At 42.3% G+C, this 15933-nt stretch overlaps 1 protein-coding gene across 1 annotated transcript in view; it reads right to left on the bottom strand.

Annotated features, from left to right (window-relative positions):
- Nucleotides 1-15933, bottom strand: part of GLRA3 (glycine receptor alpha 3) — a 74722-nt gene that overhangs the window by 7318 nt on the left and 51471 nt on the right. Inside the window, exons 7-8 of the mRNA XM_054990260.1 lie at nt 10701-10915; nt 5705-5851 (exon numbers count right to left, since the gene is read on the bottom strand). Of these exons, the coding sequence (XP_054846235.1) occupies nt 5705-5851; nt 10701-10915 (362 nt within the window). The remainder of the gene's footprint in view (nt 1-5704; nt 5852-10700; nt 10916-15933) is intronic.

Here is a 15933-nt window from a genome sequence, read left to right on the forward strand (position 1 = left end):
ACAGAATTGTGATTTAGATGAAAGATCACGGTGTCCTCAAAATACAACGGTGACTGATTTTTCCAGTGCCTCTTCTCAAAAAGATGTCGATTTAAACCACCACTACTATCAACATCCTCTATGTTTCTTCATGCTTCCTTTTCTGATACCAACCATGAATGTCTTCCTAGAGCTCAATTTTTCCTCGCAGATTCCTCAAAACTTTTTTTCTTTGTAAGAACGATGAGAAGCAAGTAGGGCCATGACGGAGAGAGGATTCGATTTTCCCCTCTTCCACCATGTTTTCTTTCTCTTCCCAACCCCTGATAGCCTCTCCTTTTTCTTGCTTCTTCTTCCCACCCACCAATCTCCCCCCCCCCCGGGCAGCCTTTCCCCTATGGCTCAGTTGAGTGGTGCCAGCTGAACCAGACCCAGTTGTATGATAGGGAACATGCAAAGAGATACTTTACTTTTGCCTGTATTCCATTCCCCATACTATTTCCACTTTCCCTCCTGCTGGCAATCTCCAGATGACCACCTTTCCCTAAGTGCTTCCCTCCTACAAACCCACTAAACAACGCAGCTTTTATCTGTCCCTCCATCTTCTCCTTTATTTCTTAATTTACTTCATCTATATACTGCCTTTCTCCACAATGGGGACCCAAAACAGCTTACATCATTCTCCTTGCCTTCATATTATCCTCACAACAACCCTGAGAGGTAGGTTGGGCTGAGAGTGTGTGACTGGATCAAAGTCACTCAGTGAGCTTCCATAGCAGAGTGGTGATTTGAACCTGGGTCTCCCACATCCTACTCTGAAACTTTAACCACTACAATACATTGGCTTTTGAGGGGGATGGGCTGCTGTTGAACAGGCCTGGGTGAGTAATGTAAGTCATGTGATATTAAGTTTCCCAGTGGTTACTTCTCCCTCAAAGGCCAAAACAGCCCTGGAAAGGGCCCAGTCCCTCCTCCTGCCTTTTACTGACAGAAACCAAGTCTGGAATACTGGCTAAACCATTATGGCTGCTTAGCAGTAGCCACTGAGGGCATCTGGTTATAATTTTGGGTTTCTTAAACTTCCAATGTATTTTTTTATATATATTTCAGGTTTTTCTGCAAATCTAGGGCATTTTTCAGGTGCGTAGGAAGATCTGTCTGTTCATGGCTCCAATCTCTGGATTTAAGTATCCTCAGATCACGGCCACTGATTGTTAGTACATAAGATATTTATTAGTAGTAATATATAATATAATTATCAGTACTAGACTGCTTACAACATTTTATACTTCTTACCTTCTTTGTCATTTGATGATTTGATGATTAACATACGGCTAGGGTTTAGACCCAGACTTAATTTTCCAGTAACAGAAGGAGGAAAATTCTCTCTTGCTTTTGAACACCCCACCTTTCTGACTGAGACCCAAGGCAGATTACACAGTGCAAGTCAATAAGAGCAACCTCTAGGACATTCAGTGAACAAATGCAATAAAGTACAGGTTGGAGACATTTGAAACAGAGACACAAATCAGAAATACAGAGATGAAACATTTTTGAAACAAAATATGAGTAATTAAATTAAATCGACATCCTTAACAGCATGGAAACTACCTAAGGAGCATATCTACATTAACAGACAGCATCTAGTAGAACAGTCCGCAGACCCTGTCACTGTCCAAGCCATCTCTCTCTGACCCAGTTCTTGCAACAGAATCCTATTATCTGAGTAAAAAAGCCCTCAATAATTCAGTGTTGCATAGTTTGCGGGAAACCAGGAAAGTGGGGCCTTTCCTGACCTGGTCTGGCAGGCCATTCCATAATGTAGGGGCAACTACAGAGAAAGTGCATGTGTAGGCAGCTGTCAATTTTGCCCAACTGCAGGATACTATCTGCAGAAAGCCCTGTTCAGATGAGCAAAGCTGCTGTGGCAGAGCATAAGTGGAGAAGCAGTCCTGCAGGTATGAAGAGGTCTGTATGTGACAGTCAAACTTGGAACTGAGCTCAGTAACTGACGGGATACTGATACAGAATGAGAGTAATGTGCCTTTCTTTCTCATGCTATCCCTGAAGACGGGAACCCCTATCGACCAACCCTACACATTTGGCAACTTTACACATATCTGAAGCACTGAGTTCTCCATGTGTCCCCTTGTGCCGACTGCTGTATTTTGGTAGCTGTCTTTAAAAGGTACCTTGTTTTGTGTCTAATTAATTGCTCTCTGCAGTGACTCATACCGTGTAGAACAGGTTTACTGTGGGGACACTGTCTTCAGAAATTTTTAGGGCCAGCTATAAGGCCGTTTTATTTGCTAGGACTTTTAATGGTAGGCATTTTCTTGTGGAGAGGTGGGTTAATTAAGTGTTAGTGTATTCTGTATGTTTTTAGTCTTGGAATTTTAAGCTAACTTGAGACACAAGGGAAACACGGGGCATGAATATTTTAATAAATATATGCATATTTACATTTGAAATCAACACCAGCTGATTTGCCTAAGAATTCTTATTTAACTCTCACTATGGTAAGCCCTGAACTAGAATACATACATCATAGTCCAAAAGCCATGCCAGATAATTTAGTCCATAAGGAATAGAAGGTTTAACTATTAAATATCTTAGAGAACTGTATGTCTGCAAAACTGCCAGTTTCGTGAGCGACTACTGGGGAATTTAGAAGGGGTCGCAGTGGCACCCTCTGAGGCCCAATATTTACCTAGTGAGGTACATTTATGCAGTAAATAATAACCTTTGCTGAATGGCATACAAAATTCCAAACTATTTTATCTGACTGATGTTGCATAGCAGAAGACATGCTAAGTATATTGGGTCCTCAGTGCCAGGCAAGTAAAGTATTTACAGTTGACAGATTAGGTAGGAAAACAGCCTTTTAGTTAGACAAAGACAGAGCAAAAGAAGGGAAGTTGGAGATGAATTTTAACCAATCAGAAAACAAACTCATGAATAAATGACAATATTCACCACATAATGCCAACAAATCTTTTAGCACTGACAACCCAAGCCAATGGCATGATGAAAGAGATCATGAAATCATACCTCCAGTATATTTTTATGGTTGAATGAAGATGACATGACGAGATGACATGAAGAGATGAATCAGATCAGGATCTCAGTGCAGGGAAATCCTTCTACCTGATCCAGTTTCCTGACCTAAAACAGAGCCCTCGAGCCACTATTTGTCCTTTGGGAGGAAACATACTGGTTATCTGCATATTGCCTATATGTTTGTCCAAAAACAGCACATAGGAATGCCAAGAAGTAGACATGGGCACGAACTGAAAAAACCCAAAACGTGCGGTTCGTGGTTTGTCGCATTTCACGAACCACGAACTTTCATGAACCTGTCCCGGTTTGCGAACCAGTTCATTTGGTTCATGAAAATGTCACATTGAGGTCAGCAAATCATCACTTCTGAGTCAGCAGAAGGTCACTTCTGATCCAGCAGAAGGTCACTTCCGGGTCAGTAGAAGGTCTGCAGGAAGTCCATCCCCTGTTGCCTAGGAAACTGATTGATTGGTGCCAGGCTGTCTGCAGTGACTAACCAAAAAAGGAACCAAATGAACCATCTTAAAGTTTGTGGCGGTCTGTCAGAAATGGGCTCTGATGAACCACCAGTTCGCAAACCACAAACCGGCCTGGTTTGTCACGAACGTTGGTTCCTATTTCGGTTCATACCGATCTCTACCAAGAAGTCGTTTGATATCAGAAACACGATGTGTTTGAGAGCAGGCAAAGTCAAACCCAAACTGAACTCCTCTATCTTCATTCCAACACTGCCCTGAAACAACTTGTATCGGCAATAAAAAATATGCTGGAAACTTGATCCTGGATTTGCAACAACTTGTCTGACCAGATTCATAGATTCTGAATGCTGCAGTTCAAAAACACAGTCTGAACAATAACAAACAAAAAGATTGATATTCTAGACTGTTGACTGTCTGATTATAAGGTGCCTCTTTGTATATCTGAAAAGCCATATAAATGACCACTGATGGACAAATTACCATTCTGTTATTCTGCACCATACTTCAATTGTTGTACTTAGTGCAGCTATGTCCAAAAGCTACCTCTTTGACCCATTTATATTTTTAATGAGCCTAAAATAAAATAAATGTTTAATCTACCAAATCCCTCTGGGTAATTTATAAGATTTAATCTCCTAATGTTGGGACACTTCCTGGTTCTGCATCCTCTCACTTTCTTGGTCTCATTTCCATTTCATCCACAATTTATAGGAATTTATTTGTGCTATACAATGACAAGTTCCATATCACCCCAACAACCCACATGTAAAAACAAGTGTTAGGTGGTCCAGAATGATTTCTTCTTGTGGCTTTCTGTCCCATGTTCTTTGTCTGTCTGTCTGTCTGTCTGTCTGTCTGTCTGTCTGTCTGTCTAGTACTGCTCATACAGCTATGGCCTTAAGCAGAAATTAAAATAGGAAGAACCTTACTTGATATTGTGTCTAATTACTGCCCCTATATATGTTCGTTGTCAGAGGTTAAGCTGTGGGTAGCTCTCCTTCCTACAGTGCAGCAATGCTCCCAAAAGCAAAATCCTCTGATTCAGATTTCCACATCCCTCGGACATTTCATGAATTGCTCAAGAAGCAACTTTCATTTTACAGCAATACTGTAAAGCCAAGTTATGAGAAAACTCCTCTTTTTAAATCAGAAAATGAAACTATGCTGCCTGACTTTGAGTACACATTGAGGAGAAGGGCAAGGTATAAATGAAGTATATGAGAGCCAGTTTGGTATAGTGGTTAAGAGCGCTGGGACTCTAATCTGGAGAGCCGGGTTTGATTCCCCACTTCTCCACTTGAAGCCAGCTGGGTGACCTTGGGTCAGTCAGCTTCTAGGAGCTCTCTCAGCCCCAACCACCTTACAGGGTGTTTGTTGTGGGGATAATAATGACATACTTTGTAAACCGCTCTGAGTGGGCATTAAGTTGTCCTGAAGGGCGGTATATAAATCGAATGTTATTATTATTATTATATGAACACATGTAGTGTTTAATTGGACTTAAATAATTTGTTTTCTTTTGTTTCTGTATTACACAGAAGTAGTGAAAATGGACTCCCCCCCCCACTTGACACAGTAGTGTTTTATTTTTTTTAACGAACAATGCATGAGGGTTATTAATTTTGTGTTGGGAAAATCCTGGAGATTTGGGATGAGACCTGGGAAGGCTGAAGTTTGGGGATGGAAAGGAGCTCAGCGGGGATGTGATGACATCGTAGCCACACTCTGCAGCTGCCATTTTTTCCCAGAGGAACTTATCTCTTTAGTTTGGAGAAATCACTTGTAATTTTGGAAGACCTCCAGGCACAACCTGGAGAATGGCAACCCTAGAATGCATCTATCAATACCTTTGACTAGGTTGTAATAGGAAATTGTTTTAACACATTTCATGCTAGCCGTTTCCATCTACGAAGGGGCAATCTGCTAGTATTCTCAAATGGTAAAATGAAACCATGCAGAAAGCTTTCACAGGGCTCCCCCTCCCACTTAAATCCCTTTTAATCCTTATTTTGAAGGTTTCATTGAGATTTGGGAATTACGTAGGCCATGCACTTACCTTCTGCAAAAGAGAAAATGTTATCCTGCATTAACATGTTATTTGCACAGCCACTTTTTAAACAGAATGAAGCCAACCAGCCTCTCCGTGTGCTGCCTGCATCTCTATAAGCTACCCTTGTCATATTTACCTTGTTCTTCTTCCTCTTTCGGTGAAATCTCAAAAGTTCCTTATGCTGTCTTGACACAAAGTTTACAGCTGCATATTCCAGAAGTGCCGAGAATACAAAAAGCAGGCACACAGCCATCCAGATGTCAATAGCCTTGACATATGATACCTGAAGATAGAATACTGCAGGTATTAGAAACACAGATGGGATGATTTTAGTGTTTTGTAGCGTCAAAGGATGAGGAATGAGCTGCCCCAAACCATCGTGAAAGCTAGCTATATAACAGAGGGTGAAATACAATCTGGATTCCTCATAAATGTAAAATGTTATGAAAGCTCTTTATGCTACAGGCTCTATAGATTTGCTGTGCATTATGTGCAAATACTCAGGACGACTCATACTCCTCATTGGGCTAATCTGGCATCACAAACCGTGGTGTCTCCAGCAGCATTTCTTCAGTTGGGGAAAAAACTGGGTATAAATATATAAGTAAATAACCTCTATTGTAAGCATACATTGTATTCACTATAAGCAGGGCTTTTTTTCAGCTGGAACGCGGTGGAACGGAGTTCCGGAACCTCTTGAAAATGGTCACAAATGGTCACATCCCCCTAGCATAAGCTTTCTGACAAAGAGATCTGTGGATCTTGAAATCTTATGCTACAATAAAGTTGGTTAGTCTTAAAGGTGCTACTGGATTCTTAAGTATTTAACATTCCAGTATACATACATATAAACATATACATAAAAATATTTTTTCTGCATGCACATGGTATATTAACAGAGTTACCTTCACCTACCCCAGCATTTTACAATAGATATTGTGCTACATGGCCAAGTTAATTCTTCTTTCTTTTCATACTTCATGCCAATTCTTTCTCAGCAGTAAAAAATTTGCATAGTACGACACTTAAGACTAGAGATGGGCACGAACAGCAATATGAACAAAAAAACCCAGCCACGAACAGCCCAATCTGCTGTTTGCGAACAAGCTGTTCATGAGGCCCCATTCTAAACGAACAGGTGGTTGTTGCAAGCCCCATTCGTTGCTGTTCATCTTGCTGTTCATCAAGCCAGACAGTTTGGCACCTGCAATCAATTCCCTTGGCAACTTAGGCAGGGATTGTCTGAGCTCTGTCTGAACTCCTGCTGCTGCCCTGGAAACCCCAATCTAAGCCCAATTTAGCTTGAGTCTTCCTTGTTACAACAAGGGAGCAAAGACCGGGGGGAGGGGGACTCCCAGCTCTGACTTTGCAGACAGTGAGGGAGAGACATTTGCTGTTGGCATTTTGACAGAAAGAGTGCATTGGAGCTTGAATTTTCTTTGTGTGTGGTGGGATAGGGATCTACCTCTTCAAGTTCCAGGGCTGCTGCCAGGCTCTGGCCCAAGCTATTATTATTGGTACCTTTCCTGCTGCCTGCTCAGGTCAGGTTTCTGGGAGTGGTGCGGTAGGGATCTACCTCTTCATGTTCCAGGGCTGCTGCCAGGCTCTGCCAAGCTATTATTTATTATTGGTACCTTTTCTTAGAGATCTTGACTTGGATGATGGCTGGAGGAGAGCCTGCTGGCCTCCACGAACACCCAACCACAAACATGTTTGTGAACAGGGCCATGTTCGTGGTTGTTTGTGAGTCCCTGTTTGTGGATGGCAATGAACAATGAACATCATGTTTGTTTATTTTCTGTTCATGCCCATCTCTACTTAAGACCACTTACTATACTCAGGAATACTAGTCTACTGTTCTGCTGAAGTCAGGGTTTCTTCAAAGTAAAAGGAAACAGAATTTGACCTTAAAGTAATAAATCATATAACTGATATCACCCTCTAGTGATGTTTTGTGTCTGCCATCACTTTAAGAACCACAGGGAATAGCAAGATTTTTATGAAGAAACCTGTGTGGTGTAACTGCCAGACATGAGTTTGGTAGAAACTTAAATAGAAGTACCTCTATATTATGAAATAGAAGTACCTCTATATTATGATGATAGGAATACACAGAGAGCTACAGGATATTTCTGATCACAAAGGCCAGGATATAGTTATAGTGCAATTATATGCAAATAGGCCCTTCCATTTATACACCCGGGGTGGGAAACTATCTGTACTCAGCCCCAATTGTCCACCCTTGAGGAGTTTAGGAGTGGATGTGTTCTGGAAGTGGAGCACATAGGCGTGGAGTACATAGTTGTGCTCTGGAAATTTCTCTGAGTTTCTATGGTAAAGACTGTAGAGACTGGTTAGGCAGCCCAGAGTGTCACCAGGAAGTGATATCATAGCCTCACCAAATTTTGCCCCCCCCTAAGGCTCTGCCACCAAAATCTACTGGCATTTACCAAGGAGTGTTGGGAACCCTATATATAAAATTACTCCATTCGTTTATTTTAATGGCCTTAAATTGGGGTAATTTAGCACAGGATTGCAGTGCCAACAGCTAAGCTGCCATATCTAGTTAAGAACAATTTGAGTAACTGACATTTTTATTACTATTTCTGACAAGTTTTAGCCCAACAATAGTTTAAGAATCAAAACATGTAACTTATATATAAAGATAGATGTAGTTGTAATAAATGCTGAAGTGTGCTATCAGCTGGTTTAAGTCTTGCCACCAAACTCAAAATCATGGAAGAGATCTAAGTAGGGTGTACTCTGCAAAAAAAATCATTATAATTTCAGATCTGGGATTTGAGGGGAGGGAAATTACAGTGTTGATTTTCTGGTAGGACAGTTTGAGATTCAAATCTGTGAGTTTCTGGGTTTAAGAGTTTGGGAACCATTATTTTCAATGGAGAAAAGTATTTGAGAGTCTGGAGCAGCTGTTTATAAAGATAATGGAACCAAACTGGCACAAAACATAGTCCTCCCTCTAATTTAAAGACCACCTAAGTTTCAGGCAGATTGAACGAAGGGGTCTGATTTTACAAACCCCTGAAGTAGGTTCCTCTTAATGTAAGTGAACATCTCTCTATTGATTTCTACTGGGGTGGGTGGGGTGGGGTGGAATGGTAGTCAAGCAATAGCCTAGCAAGAGAGTACTGACCAGCCACTGGTATAAAAAAAGCAACAAACTCTGTCTGCATTCATTTCATTTTCCTGCTCTTACAGAGACTGATGACTGACCTTTTCATTGGAAACTCTGCATTTGCCATCCTTCCTTCTTGTGAAAGTAGGGTTGCCAGGTCCCTTGAGTACCCTGGCGAGGGATTGGGAGCCTTGCACTTATCTTCCAAAGTCCTCAGTGCATCTCCTCGTGTGTGTGCTTGCTCCTGGTGTGTGTGATTGACATCACTTCTGGGACATCACTTCCAGGATGTCACTTCTGGGAAGTGACATCATCACATGGGTCAAAGAGTGGCCCAGCGTGCGCTCCTGCACTCACCAAGGGGATGAATCTCCCCACAGACCTGATTCAGGCTGAAATGGGCCTGTTGCAGGGTGTGGGGGCATGCCGTGCCACCTGGGGGGCATTCTGGGGGCATGCCCCCCACTCTCCAGGTAAGTGGGGTCGAGGGGGAGGAGGTGGGAGCAGGGGATCCTCCACCCTGGGTGGAGGATTGGCAAGCCTATGTGAAAGGAGGGAAAAAAGGAGAACTGCATTTCTGCCTTTATGCCCAATGTGGGACTTTGGGAAGGGAGGGATGTAGGAGTGGCTGGTTTTCAACCAAATGACATCAACTTTTCAGGGGAGCCAGTGCTGCCTGTTCACTAAAGAACCCCCAAGTTTCAAGTGAATTGGACCAAGGCCCCTAAGCAAGGTCCCCCAGCTATCTTACATGCAGAGGGAGGGAAAGGCCCCTCCCCAACAAAGGAGGGAAAGAAAGAGAAGGAATGAACCAAAACCACAGCTCTGCCAGGCCTGTGCCTGGCTTGCACTGGCCAGGAATGTCCATCCTTGGGCCTCTGCCTGGGACATCTGGAGCATCAAAGGAAAACAAGATACCTCCTGCTGCTGATGTAAAGCAGCGGGGGGGGGGACCTGCCTAGATTTTGAGTGTGTATTTCATAATGCCTAAGGGTTGTGGATTTCTTTAACTGTTCCAGAAAATCATGGTAACAGCCCAAATTTTGTGTATGTTTTTGGCTAGGGAATTCTGAAATGAGCACCTTCAGGTCTAACAACATTCCTGAAAGAGGAGGGTTTCACCAAAAAGGGACAATCCTGGTTTAGTTAAAAATGCATGAGTCTACCCCCACTCTACATTCCTGGTGGCTTCTTGAGTGTATGGACTGGAGGCTCATAATGGGATGGGCCTCCTTCTTCAAAGAATAATGCAAATATTATGGCCAGAACCAAGGACTGCTTCACTCAGGGTGCCATTTTGGGCTGCATCTTCTTTACAACTATCATGTGCATGCCATCCTTCAAAGCTGAGTGAGCAAATTTCCAGCCTTCCAAGCTGAGCACATTTCCAGTTAATGGGATTTTTTCAGTTGTGGGTCAACCAATATGACTGCCTCTCTAGGCAGCTTTGCTTCCAACACATAGAAGTTACCACCAGGATAACATTCTTCTGATTTTAGAGATTATGCTTACATATGGAAACAGGTAGTGTCAATGGAGAAAACAACAAATGTTCAAGCATCCCTGAGAACCCAAATGTGCATTAACAGAGAATATGGCATAATAAGACAATAAACAGCATGAAATAGGTTGCTGGCTGTGGATAGGGAAATTTCTGGTTGAGGGGTGGTACATGGGGACAGTGGGGAATGGGTAGGGAACTCTGCAGGATGTAATGTCATAAAGCCCTCTCCCCAAAGATGCCATTTTCTCTAGGGAAACTAACTTCAGTAGTGTGAAGATTGTTATGCTTGGGAGAACTCTAGGTCCCACATTGCAGTTGATAACCCATATAATTAATATTTTCCCCCTATTTCAATGAACTCTGGTACCCATATGTTGTATGGATGCCATTTTAAGGTTTTAAGGCTGTGCATGCTACAACCTATTAGGCTAAAACACATATTTCTCATAAAAAACAACAGTCAAAACACAAGAAGTTCAACGGTTTGCCTACCTTTGGGAGTGATGCCCGTGACCCTGAACTCTGTGTTGTCATAGTGAGCACAGTTGTTATGCCTAAAGCTACTCTGGCAGGAGCTGCATCCATATTGATCCAAAATGACACCCACGAGAGTATGACAATCAAGAGACTGGGTATGTACATTTGAATGAGATAATAACCCATCTGCCGTTCAAGGTGGAATCGAACCTCGATACACGTAAACTTGCCTAGTTAGAACAGGAAAAAAAACTTGTTAATAGAACTATTCAAGCTTTTCTTTTTGTCAGCACCACCTAATCAACTGACAGTAATTAAAAACAGTATCCATATTTATTTATTTTACAAAATTTATTCCTCACCTTTCTGTCCTTATAATGGCCACCAAGGTGGCTAATAAATTAAAACATGCATTATAAAAACACATCTTATAAACCATTAAACCCAACATAAATGCATAATACCAGAGCTAAAATACATCCAAAAACATAAAAACATTTAAACACTGGGCAGGACGGAAAGAACATTGAGAAAATGCCAAGTGAAACAAACAAACAAACAAAAATAGTCTCTCTTCACCCTCAGGCAGAAGATGGGAACAGAAGGGGAGAAATGAGTTTATTGAAAAAAAGATGTTCATAAACCCTTCCAATTCCTCGGATCTCTCTTATTACTATATGCTCGGCAAATATTTTCTGCTAGGCATTACGACACTGAGGAGATTCCATAACAACTGGCTGTGGTTGGCCTCTGATGGAAACAGAATTATGGACTGTGTAGAGCTTTCCTTTGATCCAGCCAAGCAGTTCTTAATATTATTTGCAGGCCTGCAGTGTACGGTATTTTGTCTTCCAGTAATTAGATAGTTTTACATTTCTCTACAGACTGGCCCCTTCAACTCAATGGAACATTCTGTTAATCTGGTACATTTTTGACTCTGGATTGGATCAGTTACTGCCTCTATTTTTGAACAAAATGGATTTCAGACCATGACTCTGTGGAATTTGCCATCAGAAATTGGGACTTTTACTGAGACTGCAAAGATACAGCACTGAGTGATGGTTGTGTGTTCCATGAGGAACAGCTAATCACAAGAAGCTACAAACACTCGAAAAGCACATCTTAATATTGACAGAAAACTTTCATTCTGGGGACAAGGGAAGAGAGACTTGCTTAAAGCTTGTCCCAAAGTATTTTTACAACAAAAGATCCCTCCAACCAGATGACCCTTAATGTGTTTGACCTTATAGAATATTACGGGGTCAGGAGAAACATGGGTTACTAGATTTTTAAAATGTTATTTTGTGTTCCAGTAGCTTTGGGAGAATAAGTGGATTTAGCTGAAGGATCCCAGAAATTGCTGTGTTGACTGGGATATTAACTTTGTCAGCTGAGTCAAGAGAAGCAATTGCTGAGATGCCATGAGAAGCACCAAGTTTCACACACAAGTGCCCCTCACCTCCAGACAACTGTTATGCAGAAGTACTTTTCTTTGAACCCTTGCCTGAAACTCCTCATTGCATTCTGAAATGCCAGAAAACACTGAAGATGGCTGACAAAGTAAAGGCCCCAGGACACAGGTCACCTGCTACTCTGACGAACAAGAAAACCAGTCTCATAATAATTAAGAAGAGCTCTGACTGGCATATTGTTTTGGATACGGGAAGATGTTATGGTCATGGGGTTTTCCTGATGCCTGGGTAACAAAGTGAACAATGAATGAGGGGAAAATGTCTCTCAACTGTGAGGGAGTTTGATGGTTGAGAGGCCCCACAAGCCAGTGAAATCCTTTCTCTTCAACCAAGCTGAATCCTTGGATTGATAGCAATGAAACTGCATCAACTGGCTTGCTAAGAAACTGAGCTATAACTAGAAAGGCAGAAAGGTGGCAGGGTGGCAAACGATTAGACTGGCTAACTTGCACTTGGCTTGCTCTCATGTGTGCACTATTTTGGTTCAAGCATATTTTTATAATAATATCATAATAACAGTGTGCTTATATACTACCCTTCTGGAAAGATTATGCCCTACTCAGAGCGGCAAACAAAGTCAGTTTTATTATTATACCAACAATACAGGGGGCTGTGAGGTGCAGTTTACTCAAGACTAGCTGCAGAGTTCATGGCAGTAATGGGAGTCAAACTAGCAGAGTGCTGATTTGCAACCCAGCCACTTAACCACTATGCTACATCAGCTCTCTGTACAAAGTCTAGTGGTTTATTTTTAATTTTTCCACTAGCTAGTGTGTCATCTACTGGGGACAGGATTTGAACTATGTTGTATACTCATGTTTTATTTGTTTATGCTTATGCATTGCCTGTTTATGTATCCCATAGTATTTGCTGTAATCATATTTTTCTGATGGCTTTGTATTCAAGCTTTTTCATATGTACACAAGTATCACACATCTGATTCAGTCTGCTGTCTTCAATTTCTTTCATAGTGTATTGTTCAATAGTGTCATCCAATAAACCACTTAATTTGTTTCAGTAACACTTTGGACTCTGTGGCTTTCTGCTAACAGTCATGTACCAACTAGGGGTGATAAGAACCTGTAAGAACAGAGGTCTTCTACTTAAGGGAACCAAATTAATATGTGCAAAGCTGCTTCTCATGCAAAAAGAGAAAGACATGGGCCCGAAATAGTTGCAGATGCTAGGAATTCCTATTAAGATTTACTCAGTTGAAACCCAGAATGTTAATTTAATGTTAAAGGAAGAGCAAACATGCCTCTCTTGAACATAAGGAATGTGGGAAACAAGGTAAAACTTTGTTTACTATGCATGAGACAAGAATATACTATTGTTTGGGGAAACAGCATACAAATCCACACAGGGTTCTAAATATCCCCTGTCTTTGTGCTCTGATAATTTCATTTAATCAGGAAGGGGGGTTGGCATATGGTTTGCTCCACAGGTTGATGAACAGTGGCACATAGACAGCTGTGCCCTACTATCACATACGTGTTTGCTTTTTTGTTTTGCAATCTAGCCAGCAGCAGTGCAGACATAATATATTTCTGTGTTTAGAGAAACAGGAGAAAAATAAATTTAAACCACATGGGGGGAAATGTCATCATACTGACAAAGATTTCAGAAACCAATCTCTCCTGTATTAGCACACCGAAAAGCACTTTGGCTAAAATTCCTGTCTTCTTACTGTAGAGAAAAGCTATTTATCTGTAGGTTTAAAAGTGTCCCCTCTTTTTGAGAAATGGCTTCCTTTTCTAGATCATTTCAATAATCCAGAACAAGCAACCTTTCATGACCCACTTATCTACAATTGAGTAATGTTGTCTTAATAAATAATAAGTATATATATCGTTATACATTATTCTTGGTGGCGGAGAGTGCCCTCAAGTCATAGTTGACTTATGGTGACCCCTAGTGGAGTTTTCATGGCAAGAAACTAACAGAGGTGGTTTGCCATTGCCTGGCTCTGCAACCCTGGTCTTTGTTGGAGGTCTCCCATCCAATTACTAACCAAGGCCAACCCTGCTTAATTTCTGAGATCTGACAAGATCAGGCTCACCTGGACTATCCAGGTCAGGGCATGCATTATTCTGACACTTCTTTTAAAGAGCTGTACTTTTCATGACATCTTTGAAATGTGTATATCAAGATGTTATACCTGTTTAATGTGGGTGTATTACTAGAAAAGTTATAAAAATAAAGTTTTAAAAAGTGCCTCTTAGCTGAGAACAAGTAGAAGGGGGACGGGAAAGCCAGATGCCTTCTAAGCCATACCCAGCCTTGAGCTTTAGTCATGCAGGTGTGGCCAGAAGATTTGTTTCTAAAAGCTTACCCTCCCAGGTGTGTATGTGTGGGGAAACATAGGCTTGGAGGACTAAAATGCCTGGAACCTCTGGGAAAAGCCTCTCTCTCACCTGAGACTTTGACCTGCCCAGGGGGTGGACAAAGGGAGAGAATAAAACCTTCTGGTACAGGGAGGAGGGTCTCTTTGCCTAGAAGCTGAAGGAGTTGAGAGCTGGCTCCCTGCATGTGGTAGCCATTGGCCATGTGGAGGCTGGAGGTAGGGTTCCCAGGTGCCCACCAATGGTGGGCAAACTCCTGGAGATTTGCCCTATTGCCTGCCAATCCTTCAATGATTGGTGGGAGGCAGAAAAACCCTGGAGGTTGTTCGCCACTGGCAGGCACCCCTGGGAACATGCACGTGCTCCAAAGGGGCATGACAATGTCATTTCCAGAACTGATGTCACAGTGATAGCCGTGGGAGTGCTCCCATGCTTCATTTGGAGATGATTTTGGCCCCAAACACACCAAACTGGCCTTGCATGGAGTGCAGGAGCACTGCAGCAGCCGGCGCAAGGATGTAGTATTCTGGAAGAGACATTGTCGCACCCCCACAGGAGCATGCATATGCTTTGTAGATGCATGGACACAAGGTAAATGCCAGGTCCTGCCAGGAGGGTATAGGGACCTGGCAAGCCTAGCTGGAGGCCTGAACTGATAGAGGTATGAGTACTTCTCAATATGCTGGCACTTTCAAAGATAGAAAGCCTGCCTAAACAGATATAAGTTAGTCATGTAGAAAGGGAAGGATAGAGGAATTGCATTTTTACCCATTTCTTTTTGAGTTCCCTTTTTTGCTTTGGTGCTGTGTTTAAAGTTTGAGTGTGAACATCTTTTCTCTCTCTTTTTGGGAGGCATCATGTTGGTAGCACACACCAGGCAGACCCTAGGACTGCCACTGGTGAACCCCAGAGGGCAATAAGGGGCAGTGCTCATGAGTAGTGATGGGCACAAACAGCAACACGAGCTTAAAAAAGCCACGAACAGCCCAATCAGCTGTTTGCGAACAAGCTGTTCATGAGACCCCATTCTAAACGAACAGGTGGTCGTTGCACGCCTCATTCGTTGCTGTTCGTCAAGCCAGACAATCTGGCATCTGCAATCAATTCCCTTGACAACCGGAGGCAAGGACTGCCTGAACTCTGTCTGAACTCTTGCTGTTGCCCTGGAAACCCCAATCTAAGCCCAATTTAGCTTGATAGGCAGGTCTTCCTTTCAAGTGTGGAGCTCCAAATTTGTTACAAGGAAGCAAAGAGCAGGGGGTGGGGGGCTCCCAGCTCTGGTTTTGCAGACAGTGAGGGAGAGATAGTTGCTATTGACATTTTGAGAGAGAGAGAAGGAGAGTGCATTGGAGCTTGAATTTTCTTTGTGTGTGGTGGGATAGGGATCTACCTCTTCAAGTTCCAGGGCTGCTGCCAGGCTCTGGGCCAAGCTAT

Source organism: Eublepharis macularius, chromosome 10, assembly GCF_028583425.1.
Source record: "Eublepharis macularius isolate TG4126 chromosome 10, MPM_Emac_v1.0, whole genome shotgun sequence".
Taxonomy (NCBI): domain Eukaryota; kingdom Metazoa; phylum Chordata; class Lepidosauria; order Squamata; family Eublepharidae; genus Eublepharis; species Eublepharis macularius.